This window comes from Pteropus vampyrus, unplaced genomic scaffold (genome assembly GCF_000151845.1).
Source record: "Pteropus vampyrus isolate Shadow unplaced genomic scaffold, Pvam_2.0 Scaffold47, whole genome shotgun sequence".
In the NCBI taxonomy this organism is placed as follows: domain Eukaryota; kingdom Metazoa; phylum Chordata; class Mammalia; order Chiroptera; family Pteropodidae; genus Pteropus; species Pteropus vampyrus.
The window spans coordinates 3561270-3574545 of record NW_011888828.1 but is presented as its reverse complement, the minus strand read 5'-3'; the positions used below and the strand labels follow the sequence as shown (position 1 = coordinate 3574545).

At 37.2% G+C, this 13276-nt stretch overlaps 1 protein-coding gene across 4 annotated transcripts in view; it reads right to left on the bottom strand.

Moving 5' to 3' along the window:
* Positions 1-13276, bottom strand: part of SH3D19 (SH3 domain containing 19) — an 80234-nt gene that overhangs the window by 18751 nt on the left and 48207 nt on the right. For all 4 annotated transcript variants that reach the window (XM_023530210.1, XM_023530207.1, XM_023530209.1 and 1 more), the window contains 4 exons: positions 9229-9336; positions 6846-6958; positions 2571-2632; positions 1257-1521 (listed from right to left, as the gene is read on the bottom strand). In XM_023530210.1, the coding sequence (XP_023385978.1) occupies positions 1257-1521; positions 2571-2632; positions 6846-6958; positions 9229-9336 (548 nt within the window). The remainder of the gene's footprint in view (positions 1-1256; positions 1522-2570; positions 2633-6845; positions 6959-9228; positions 9337-13276) is intronic.

Below are 13276 nucleotides of genomic sequence, written 5' to 3'. Positions count from 1 at the left end.
CAAATGCTTTATTGACATTACACAGCTATGCTAAGAACCACAAACAAAAATTGGATGCCCCTAAAGGAGGTTCTTAACATGGAATGGCCAAAACAAGTACAGACTTTACAAGTAACACTATTTTCATAGTATGGCATAATGGTTAAGAGCATGGGCTCAGAGTCTGTTGATCTGTGTTCAAATCTTGGTTCCAAGTTACCTAATTACAAGTTACTTAATTTCTCTGTGTCTTATTTTCCTCCTCTGTATAACACAGATAAATAATAACAGCACCTACTTCACAGGGTTAGTGTGAGGAATAAATGAGTTATTTAATATACATAAAGTGCTTCAAACAATGCCTGGCCTATAATAAGTACTCAACAAATCAACTACTATTTTTATTTATTTATTAGTTTTAAAGTAACCTATCCCAAAGAACAGCAATTAAAATTTTCATCAGTATAAATGAATATAAATATATATGAGTATACTACCTCTTTCTTGTCTATCTATATACTCTTCTCTTAGGAAAACTTTTAAAAATCTTCGATGGCTTAAAGTGAAAACAATTTCTGGAAATGTAGTACAATATAAAATTATTAACCACTGTTCTTTTTAAGAGCTATTGTCATATAATTGTTTAAAAAGTACAAACAGTCCTGCTCTCCTGATCATTTTTATTTGTTCCAGATTTTATCAGGTTAACCCAACTGAAGTAGAGAGAGAGCACATCAACTCTGTTTTTTAGTGTGGGAAAAGGACACAAAGGTTTAAGGCCATATGATAAGAAAAACATTCAAAGAGAACAAAATTAGTATCTAAACTATCTCAATTATTGATGAAAACATCTAACTGGTAACTATTAAATGGATCATGATAATTAAGTTTACAAAAATGGAAAATGGGGGAGAGGGGAGACTGTCCATCTTGATAAGATCTTTCTTTCTACTTCATTGAGAATTTTACTCTGTGGGCAAGAGATGGAAACTACAAAATCTCTCTGAGTTACTCCCTTCAGTCTAATCTACAGGGTCAGATTTTCAGAGTTTCTGTTTGGTTAATCCTTGTTTGCATTGCTTCTTTTTCCTGTATTTCTCCTAATAAAGAAACCCTGTTTCAAAGACCTAGGTTTTATTCGACTTACTTATCTAAAGCACTCTTGAGGGTTGAGGGATAAGTTCACAGTTGTCTTTTTCTAAGGAATAATGATATGATCTTATATATATCTTAGGATAGACCTCTTGACCATGAATATTTTTGAAAGCTAAATTTACCATGTATTTCCTGTAGAGAGGATGTCCTGGTTTAGGGCGAGGGGGTAGCACCGGATCTTGACTTCTAAAAACTTGACTCTTGGTTTTTGAGAGTCCAGATGCCAAGTTACTTTGCTTCTTCTGAAGATCTATGTCAGAAGAAGACCGATTAAAAGGCAGTTTTTTATTTGATGTTCTGGTTGCAGAAAGTCTCGGGGGAGGTGGTCTCTCGGGGGCCCCCTTGGGAGGAGGCTGTCGAGCTGGTGTGACTTTTCCATTTACAGGTCTGAAAGTCAATGTGGGAGCTGAGAGTCAGTGTTTGATCAATAGTAGGTTCTGTTTTGTCTTTCTCTTTCTCTCTCTCTCTCTCACACACACACACAGCTTTCTCCTAGTATAATACAATTTACTGAAACATGCAGAGTATGCTATTTTTGAGCAAATGGCTGCTGCATTGAACATTATATTATTAGAGAAAATGCCATGATGTTCCAGCTTCCTCTTATCTTACACTAGAGATTCATTAGTTCAAGACAAACAAGCATTTACTATCATGAGCTCTCCAAGGCCCCATTTGCTCTTAAACACACCATGACTGTTTCAGGAAACCAAGCATTTTCTACCAAAGTCTGAGATAAAATGAAAAGCTTATAACAAGATATCAGGTATATGTGATGTGGTTTAGTACATGATTAGAAAAGGAACACCAAACTCCCCTAACATTCATGTTATAGGAATTATTATTCCCAATCTAATTTAGATTACTATAAAGATAGCTGTCTTAAAAATGGGATAGAACACTCATTACTTTTAAAGACTTTCCTTAATCGCTATGATAAAAATAATTTCCAACATAGTAACATCTTCTGGCAGCATCACAGTTTTTTGTTCAAATAACCCTGGAACTCAGGAGGGCAGGTCACCTCCGAGCTCACAAAGCCTGTCTCCCTTTGGAAATGCCCAAACCAGGCTGGTTTCTCATAATGGGGTGGGGGTGGGAGTAGTGAGATGATAGGCAGAGAATGTTCATTCCAGAAGCAGAGTTGTTTTAAGGTTTAGAAAGAAGTCTTGTTCATTTTAGGAAAAGTAATAGAGATCCATATTTGTGCTCTGTGAGTTTCTGGATTCTGTTAAAGGAAAGAAGAAGCAGAGATTCCTACCACCTGCTGTTAGAAGCAGCCTGTAGGCTGGTGGTCTGTGTGACTTCATGAGTTTAATGTACCTTCTAAAAGAAGATCTAAGGCCAGCAGCACTCAGTTTTGATAACAGAAAAGAGAGCACAATCTGAGTTGTTAGTTGTTCTAACTTACTTTTTAAAAGTTTTCTCACACTTACCTTGGTGGCAGCCTTGGGGGTCCTCGCACAGAACCTCCTGTTTGACCGGCATGGCTGGATTCCTGAAAGTATCAGAGAATGTTTTCAGTTAAGTTTAATCTGAAACAAGAGCTTGGCAAGACGAATTCTGGACAACTTTTTGGCTGGATCTGTAAATGGAAATGTAGCTAAGTTAGAGAAAGTAAAATAAGTTAGAGAGAAAGTAGAGAAATCTAGAGAAAAGAGTTTTTAGTCTTAAGCAGTATTAACTCATTACTCATTGTTACCTAAATTGTTCATGTTCTAATACAAGTGAAGACAGAGAGGAGGAGGCCAAGTGGGGTCTGCTATCATGGACCATGGCCCAACCAATTACTCTGCATGGTTACACACCCAGCAGATCTACGAGGTATTACCATGATATTTAAATCATGGTAAGTCACACAGTAGCAATTTAAGCAAGCACTGTAGGGAATTAAAATATATATATGTTTTATCTCATGATGATACATAAGATATGCACTGCTCCTAAGTTTCAATACATAAGTGGTGAGTAGTTTGTTTTGCTTGGAACAGGCAGATGTCTCTCACTGGATGTTTTATACATTGTGGGGTGGTCTTGAACTAGAAGAAGGTAGGAACAAAAAAGAAGCTTTAGAGATGGCCTGAAAGGAAGGCACATGAGGAGGAACAGAAAAGGCCCAAGAAGGCAGAGACTTGTACCACTACAGCAAAGGGGCTGGATGTGCTGAGAAGAGCTTTGCAGGAAAGAGTATAGGGGGATAATGTGAAAAACAAAAGATAGGTAAAGTTGGGATGTTTTAGCTTAACGGATGAGAGAAACTGGAAGTGAGGAGATGAACAGGAAGATTTCTCTAGGGGATGGGATTCGAATTGTACTGTTTAAGTAGCTTTTCTGGACATGTTGTAGCCCAAAGATTGGGAAATGGGTACAATACATGGAAAATATTTTCAGATCTTCTGTTGAATGAGAATTTAAAAGATCTCAAAGCGATACTTCAATTTTTGTTGGGAAAAGTCCTCGCCAAAATTTTTCTAATTCTCATTGAATCTCCCTCTTTTTTTTTTTTTTTTGACCTTTTCTACTTTCTAAGCCCCTGACACTGATATCCAGAAAATAATATCTCTCCGAGACCTCATAAGAGAGGAAAATGCCAGCCCTTAAAAATTACACTGCCTTTTTTTTGTAAAAGAGTTCTAACTATATAGCTTGGAAATCTCTGGGCTAATTCAGACTGTTTCCTTCTTCTTATCTTATAAATGAGTTAAAATTCACTTCCACGGTTTTTAATTCAAACTGAATATTTATAACTTTTCCTTAAGTACCACATGATTAATTGCCAATAACTGTGATCATTGAAATATGTTTCAATGTTTTAAAATCTCATTTTTTTAAAAAACAAATTAAGCTTGCTTGCCCTTAAAACTTGGTTTCACTAATGAGTTCAGTTAATGTAGTGAGGCGAATCACCAGCTCAGAAACCCTGTGATATCCCAGACTATAATCCATGCCTTTTAAATACACTGCTGCTCACATTTCCCCTGACAAACACTTCTATGATACTTGAAGAACTCATTTATTTCTTTGGACACATTTAAAATTAAACAGAAAAACACTCTAGCAGGTAGGCAGGAACTTTTATTGCTTTTCTCAAATTTATAGTTGTTAGATACCTTGATAATTAAGAGCAAATTTTAAAAATATATAGATGTATAAACCTGACATAGAAAGTTATAGATAATATACTGTAATAAATACATACCATATAATCCTAATCTTGTACCAAAGACTAGCTGTAGTTTTCTCCAAGTAGTGTTATTTTATAACAATCCTAAATACCATTTTCTCAATTTTCTACACTGAGCAAATTCTAGATCAGACAAAAAAGGCAGTATACTCAAATCTGAAAGGCACTGCTGTATCTGACAAGCTTTGAATACTGAGAATAGGGGACTGGCTCCTGCAGAAGCACTGTCTTAGTATTTGCCCATGTTCAGGTTTTTGCACAGGTTCAACTGCCAACCATCTCTGAGAGACTATCGATGAGGGATTGCCTCCTATTCAGTACTCCACACAGAACGAGCAGCTCCACATTTGCTTTCTGTAGTTTCTTCCCTAGCTCTGACATTCCTGAACTCTGGCTTTTGATTTGTTGGATAGGCTTTTTACTTCCTGGCAAAGATGGTTTTTCTACTATCCCTGTAGATGCCATCTTTATGTCCATGTACTTTGGAATGGTTTCTTATATACCAATTTCAAAATAATTCCCAGGTTTTTTTGCTGTATTTCAAAAAAACACATTTCTTCCATGACTACACTCTTGTCTGTTAGAATTACTGAGCAGCCTTTGCAGATTTTTCTTCTCTTCTTTCTCCAGGAAGTGGTATCACGTCATGTCCTGAATCCATTAGCCAGCTTTCTGTGCTCTAGCTGTGATTCCTTATATACACTGGGCACTGTCCCCTGACCCTCCTCCTGTACCAGCAGGCAGCCTTCCTGGGGGGTGGGGGGCGCTTTGGGAGCCTTAAGTTCCCATGGTGGGAAACAGGGTTCACAAAAACATCTGTTCCTGCTGACGGAATGGCTCCTGCGGCTCCTGATGTTCCTCACCCTTAAGCCCCTCATCATTTAAGTGAAGAAAGTGAGATTTTGCAACTGTAGCCATTTGTCTCAAGATGGAAAGTTCCCCAGCACTCAAGGCAGGAGAAAAAGTAGAGGGCTTTTTTCCTGTATCTCATCAGAAGACACAGTTGGCAAAGACCAAACCTATCCTCATGGGTTACTATACTGGATAAACACTCCTTTAGAGATCCTCACCTACACCTGAAGTCTTGATGGCCTCTGGTCTAAAAATCCATTCAGTACTTGTAACTCTCAGACAAAAGGAATTTCTCACAGATTATTAGACTTTCTGGCCCTGGAAAACCACCTGTGTGACTTCATTTAAGCCCAATCATTTAACTTGAGGTCTGTTTCTCATCTTTTCTCCCTTGAGACCCAGTGTGTCTATAGCGGTGGGTATCTATCATAGCACAGGATGCTTTGACCCCACTTCATAAACAGTGTGGGACAAGATGTTCCTCATGTTCATGTGAGGTACAAACAACTATGAATATAGTACTTCTCCAGATGGCTTAGTTTATTCCAACTTCCTTTTCCTGTTTTTCTAAAATGTGGGAGTTACTTTGTGGACTGCTTAATACCAAACATGACAATACCTAACATTTCAATAGAACTTCACAGTTTGCAAAGCCCATTACACGAATTCATGAATGATATGTATGCCTACACATCATCCTCTCACTCTCTTTTACAACCCTGCAGAGTAGATGCCAGTGACCTTCTCAAGTAATTTTTCATCCATACAAATTTGAGATTTTCCAATTTAACACTTGTATGGTAGGGACCCTATCATCCTCTTTTGGGATTTCTTGGCCCAGGTTTAATAAAAATTTATTACCAAGTACTTTGAAAAATGCGAGTGATCACTAAATTTTAATTCAGCCTACAGGAAAATCTCATTAACTCAATATTGGCTAATTCAATTTAATGTCTTCTTCAAAGAAATTTCTGTTCAACCAGATGATTAGATGGTTTGTACGTAAAATAAATAGTTAATGCACAATGTAAAACTATGATAAAATTTGAACTCGAAATTTGGCTCAAAGACTTTAAGAACTGGTTTCTTTTAAAATAAAGATAATCTAAAATATAGAAATTTCAGAAAGTATGGGAAAATGGTATTAAGGTTGGGAAAAAATGTGTATATAGATATTTAAAACTCTTTGACCACCATCTGTTAACAAGTACATGGTCAAGCACTGGTTTTTTTTAATTAAAAAAATAATTTTCCCTAAATTTCAGATAGATTAACAAATGCTTATGGTAACTATCTTACAATTATGTTACTAATTGGTATTTTAAATAAAAACTGATAAATTTAATTGAACCTATTTTCACAAATATTACAGGTTTTTAGAGATTTTCAATAACTTACTCCTTATTAATGCCACTTAAAAGACAATGCCATTACTTTGGTGTAGATAAATTATTTTATGATGAAGTACAATGAACTGGCCTAATTCTTTTGTTCTACAGGGAATTCTGAAATATAGAACATCACATTACATAAGTACATGGGGCTTAGAAACTGGTTTGTAATAGAGGTTTTTTTAAATCTGACAAATAGGAAAATAATCTGGACATGAGCTGAGAATTTAAAATTAGCACACAGCTTGGTCTTCAACCTAAGACAATCTATAATGACCACTTACCAAGTTTCTAGTTCTGTCAACATTACTGAGTTTTCCAGACACTGTACTATAAGTGTTTCCAATAGGCTTTTCAGCAGGGAGAGGAGGTGGGCGTTGTGGATCCTCATGTAAACCTGGAAAAACAGCAGTAATTCATGAATGATTTTTGGTCTTTGTGGATTCCAAAAAATGAAATGATTGTAGTAGCTTGGTTCCTCAGGAAATGGCTATTATAAAAGATCCACACAAAGAATGGATAGCTAAGCAAATGAGGAAGAACTCCCATCGAACTTCAGAAAATTAATGGGACAGTAGATATCAGTTAATTTTATCAAATGTTTTATAGAGAGTAAAAATAATACTAAATACTTAAAATAGCAGCCAAGAGTTTTGAGAACCTTCTATGTGCCATTAAGTTAAAGCACTTTATTCACATTTATTTCTCCAAATAACATTTATCTATGTGCTAGATCTGCGCAGTCCACTAGCAAGTAGCCACACACAGCGATTTAAACTTAAATATTAATTATTTAATATAAAATAAAATTAAAAGTTCAGTTAATCAGTTGTACTAACCACATTTCGAGTGCTCAGTAGCCACATGTGGCTGGCTAGTGGCTACCATATTGTACAGCACAGATATGGAATATTTCCATCTTTTAAGAAAGTCCTATTGGGCAGCACTACACTAGATAATATCCTACCCTTTTTACAGATGAAGAAACTGAAACTGAAAAGAAAATATATGAGCTATCCAAGGTCTTAATGCTAGTAAATGTCCGAACCAGGGTTTTGAACCCAAAAGCTTGTGCTCATTGTAATGAGGAATGCTATTTCTTAATAGGTGGTATATCCAACCCTCCCCCAGCCAAATAATTAAATGTTTTCTAATTCATTAGGTCCAAATTAATGGGCTTAATTGCCCCCCTCAATTTAACAAACAATGTCTTGGCATCCAAACTACATCCTTAACTCAGTGATAGTGTACCATCAACTTATTTTATAAAGAAAACAAAGATGACCTGATTTAATTAATGACAACTAATTAAAATCTGTGTGTAAACACACTTGGAGAGAGGGATGATTGTTAACATACTAAAGGGAGGCAAAAACCACCTTTTACACGTTGGCTGAGGCATTTAAAGGAGATTGGAATTTTTCTCATTCTTTCAAAAGAACACATTCTGCTTCCATTTCACATGAAAAGCCTATAACAAGAGGATGATTTTGTCAGGTTCCTGTTTTATCCACAGGCAGGAACAGTCTCAAAAGCAGCAAAGTACCCAAGCCAGCTACTAAGGGAACAATGATTTGCATGCAGGCAAGCACTCTTAGTGAGAGGCAGTGCTACTCTGGGAATTGAGACACACAGGGACATTCCAACCCAGCTGCCATCTGGAAGACTTTCTCTATACTGCAGCTTCCTTATTTTTTATAAGGGAATAATGAATTATTGAGGATGTAATATTGTTGTGACAAACAATTAAGAATACAAATTAGTAACAATATGCAAGTAGAGGGAAGACAGCTGACTAGCAGGAAGGGACACAGGGGATTATCTGGTGTGAGTGTGTGGGGAGGCACAGATTTCCAGTTTCAAATAATGTGGTCAGAAGAGGTTGAAATGAGAAAAGTGGTATTTGAGCAAAACCCTGAAGGAATGGTGAAGGAGGGAGCCATGCAGATAGCTGGGGAAGGACATCCTAGTCAGAAGAAACAGCTCCCCAAGGGGCAGGAGTTCTGCACCACAAAGCCATCCCTTTCTTCTCTTGTCCACTCCAAGTTCTTCAGACCTCAGAAGTCTTACTTTCCTTTTCCTCCAAAGCATAAATGCATTCCTTGCTTAATCACTGCAATAATAAAATTCCGGGGAACGTTTTTTTATATAAATAGAAAAAATTCTATAAACTGTCATTTCAGTTCTCTCAGAGCATTATAGAATTCCAACTTTCTGATAGTTTCTGGAGCTTTGACACGATAATGAATATAGTGCTTCCTCAATATATCCTTTTAAAGATTCCAGGGTTAATCTAATTTACAAATGTGCAGAAACAAAAGAGTAAACAAAGCTATATTTAGGTTATGCTGATTGGAATAATATACTTTAATTACTTTCCTACCATATCTTTACCAGAGGCACTAAGACAAAATATTACAATTATTCTGAGTTTCGGTCTCCCTCTATTCTCTCTAACTAAAGACAATGTTAAAGAGAAATGAAATCCAAATTCACTGTACTAATTGTCTAAAGAATTATTTTCAAAAAACTTGCTTTTAAATGCTCGACTATAAGTAATAATAAATGGCTGATTACACATAATTTGAAAATCAGATATTGATAAATGAGCATATATTTCTCCCAGGCTCTTGGCAAAGTCAATAAAGAAGGCAGAGAGGAACTTACATTTTCCTGGTTTGGCTGGAATTCGAATCACAGTGGGCTTCCTAGTGGGCGCTGGCTGAACTGTTCCTTCTTTTGTTGGTTCTGTTTTTGTGGGGAGCTGAAAAGGATCTAATGAAAAACACAGTTTATTTTGCATGGTTTAGTTAACATGGGCTCAAACAAAAAATCTCATTCATAATTAAAGAGTCATATTTTTCATGCCCCAGGGAAAACTATTCATGGATAAACAAAATCTCAGTTTGCAGAGACAAAAACAAAGTCGGAGTTCATGAAAGGAAATAACGTGCTACTTTGTAAATAATTCATACGGCTTTTCTGCCTCTCTGATGAGAGTGATCCAGGACAATCTTGAATTATGTAGAAGCTATCTTTCATGGGAGTGCAATCATTTCACAAATGTCCACTTGAAAATGAGAGGCAATCGAAAGAGAGCCAATTCTCCCCCTACTGTGAAGTCTCCCAGACCCCCGGGGAAGGAAAGCCTTCCCCCACACTCCCATGTCTGTACTAGAAAACTGAACCCCTGAGGCTCGTCAAAGTCCCTCATTCCACCCAGCGCCCGCCTGGCGCAGGGCAGGTGCTCAGCAGAGCCGCGGATTTAGTACTTTAGTGAAACTATACGGCAGTGATATGAAAAAAAAATTTTTTTATCCTGGAAAGAAAATAAGACATCTCCATTCAAATATTTAATTTTGGGGCAAGGATACATGAGTTGACATTTCTCCATCTTAACTGATTCATTAAAATAGGCAGCATATGCTTAGAAAAAGTACTTTAAACAAAAGCATAACTACCAAACTTTTTCACTGAAAGAGTCTTTTTTTCGTTAATGTCCATGTTGTTTTCAGTAGTTTGGAAAAATGACCACAAATTTTTTTTTAAAGATCTAAAGATAAAAAGATTAGCAAAAATAAAATAAAATGCTCTATGATGGCTACTCAATATAGCACGGAGTATCTCAGGAGTGTGCCTTTGCCTTGATTCAACAAGAGGCAAAAGAGTATATGCTGTAATTCTATATCTATTCTATGCATCTTGACTTAGAGAGACACCCCTGTACAACAACATACTTCACAGCTCCTGTGATGAACAGCATCCATGTTCTGCCTGTTATGAGCTGCAATTCAATAAGCACTTTTTGCTGACCAGCTCTCTGAAGTATATGTGAAGAGCTGAGCTAAGGACAAGGCGGCCTTTCAGCTCCCTGATACTTCCCCTTCCCTTCCACTCAGTTCTCAGGCAACCCACCATCACATACCTCCAGAAGGCATCACTCAGTCATCAGCCACTTGCTCACATATGTATATCTACTGTGTGCCGGTAACAGTGCTAGGTAGGGAAGTACAATCCTATTTAAAGTTTATTATCTACCACCTCAGAAAGGCCCCCAGATGGCATGCTCTGTGAAATAATTATTATTAAGCTACTGAGAAAAAAAAAAATTAGATGATATCTCTATGGAAACCTATCAGTTCGCAAGTAGGGTGAGTCTTGTCTAATTTCAAAAAACCAACTCAAGATTATCAAAACAATATCAAACTTCAAAAAAGGCTCTTTTAATAACATAATTTTCTTTCACTGTAACTTATGTCCTTATAAAACAAAGTTCCTTCTTTTAGGTCTAACCAAATTCTTTAACTCCTTATTTTATTATAGCATTATTTTTTACTTCAAAAGTAATATTTACTGTAAAAATAGGAAATATTAAGAAATATGATAGAAAATCTTCTGAAATCTCATCCCTCCAGTAATAATTATTATCTGAGATGTGGTGTATCTGTCTACAATTTTTCTTCTATATTACATGTATTATCATGTAGGTATTTTGAAAAACAAAAACAGGATCATTTTATAGCCATTTCTTAGAAATTTGCTTTTTCACTTTTGTTCATTCAGTATTGGCTGGGTGCTTGCTACACATCAAACATTATTCTAGGTGCTGGGAGTACTTCAGTGAACAAAGAACTCTGCCCTCATGGCACTGACATTTTGGCAGGGAGATGAAGACAATAAACAATACAATAGATAAGTAATTCATATGTTATTTTAGAAGGTGAGATGTACTGCTGAACAAGAAAAAAGTAGAGCAATGTGAGAAACTTCAGGTGTGGGCTGAAAAGAAGCAGGTTGCAGCATGAAACAGGAGTGTAGGAGGCGAGGGAGAGGAGAGTACAATGACCTTCTTTTTCTGACAACTGGATTTTACATATTCTAGTAGGTCTTCCAAGTTGAATAATATACATCTGATCTTTAGGACAACAGCACTGCCAATAAAAAGGGGTAGGTACACTTGTATTAAAGCCCACTTTTGTGTTATCCAAATCTGACCTCCCTGAATGGTTCGTCTATTCTGAGTAATGCTAGGTAAAATAAAAGAATCTGAAGACCCCATATAATCTTGGCATACATTTTATTCAAACACAGAAACACAGTACCTTTCCTTTCTCTTCTCTCTCTCCCCTGCCATTGCCTCTGCTCTGCCTCCTTGGCCCTTGTTGGAACCCAATGACCTCCCGGAAAACATCTTCCTTCTCCAACTGCTACAGAGACTTAACTGTTCAGGGACTTGTCCATCCTCCCTCCCCCAAATCTTGGTTGGAATAGCTCATTCTCTCAGGGCTCTGTTTTCTGCTGGGAAAAAGACCAAAAATTCAAGAAAAGGATTAGGGCTGATAAATGTTCATTGTGGTCTACCTTTCAAGTAGCATTTCTGCTTTAAAGGCTACTTATTAGTATAGGTTTTTAGTTGATGATTTTGGGACGAGGGTGGGTTTGGAGGGGGGAGAAAATCTTGAGTATGGAATGACTTCAATTATTTCCCAACTCATACCAAATTCTGGGCCAGTATACCATCTACACTTTTCTCTCACATTCCAGGGGTGAGGGTACAAACAAGGGGGACAGGGAAAGGAGAAAAGAGGACAATCAGTGCCCTTGAAGGGCTGGGCACAGGGGCATCCAAATGTGCTTGCTGTTAGAAGACTAGCTTCAGGGAGCCCTGCCCCAAATCCTGCACACTGTGCAGCAGATCTCATTTTTTTAACTTGAAGGATTTAAATTGAAGTAGCATAGATACCCCTTAAATACAAAGTATTCAAAGTATCCTAGCTACCCACTTTCTCTCTCTTTTGGTTTTTATTTTACTATCATTAGCTGCTTTTAAATAACTGGCATTCAGATTACGTATAATTATTCTACTATATATGTCTGGGAAAAAATGTCTTTCTCAATACAGTGAAGCAAGGAAGTTGCAGTGTTCCAGTACTGTGGGGGCTGTTTGGCAGGAGTGAGTCTGTTTAACGACCTACCCCAGCTGTGCTCACTGAGTCAGTGAGCTCGGCATCTGCCTCTGTCTGCCTGCTGTCCTGGGCTGTAATCCAGGTGAGGGGAGCAGATTTGTGGGGGCGACAAACAGCACCACTTCAATGAGAAGGTGGAGCCAGGGACCAGTTTTTCATCTTGATTATGGTGTATGAGTCTCTCCCTAGCTACACAATATGAAGTTTACTTTTTATGTTTCTTTTATGAAAGGGTTATTTTTTTTTTCCAACAAAAATGTAAGTGGGCAACATATAAAGCAAAAATGGCACCTCACGTATGGGAACTCTGGGCACTGCCAGGTGGGAAATTGGATCATTGGTACTATTAGAATGTTCACAACCTTTGACCCAGTTGTTCCACTTTTAGAAATTTATTCTTCAGAAATAAAAGCACTAGTAGAAGTGAAAACGTTCAGAAGAATGTTCACTGCAGCATTTTTAGTAGCGGCAAAAAAAAAAAAATCCAAAAGCTTAAAAACAAATAAAACAACCTAAATGTCCATCAACAGGGGATGCGCTGAATCAGCTATGATGCACTCAGGCAGGTATAAGGAAACGAGGAGTGGACTTAGATCTACCAGCCCAAAGAGAAGTCCATAAATCTCACTGTCAAATGAAAAATGCAAGCTGCTGAGTAATGAGTACAGTATCATAAATTTTTTTTTTAAGAAAACAGGGAAAAGTCCAACTATGTGTACATGTTTGTATGCTTTGGTTTGGAATGTCCA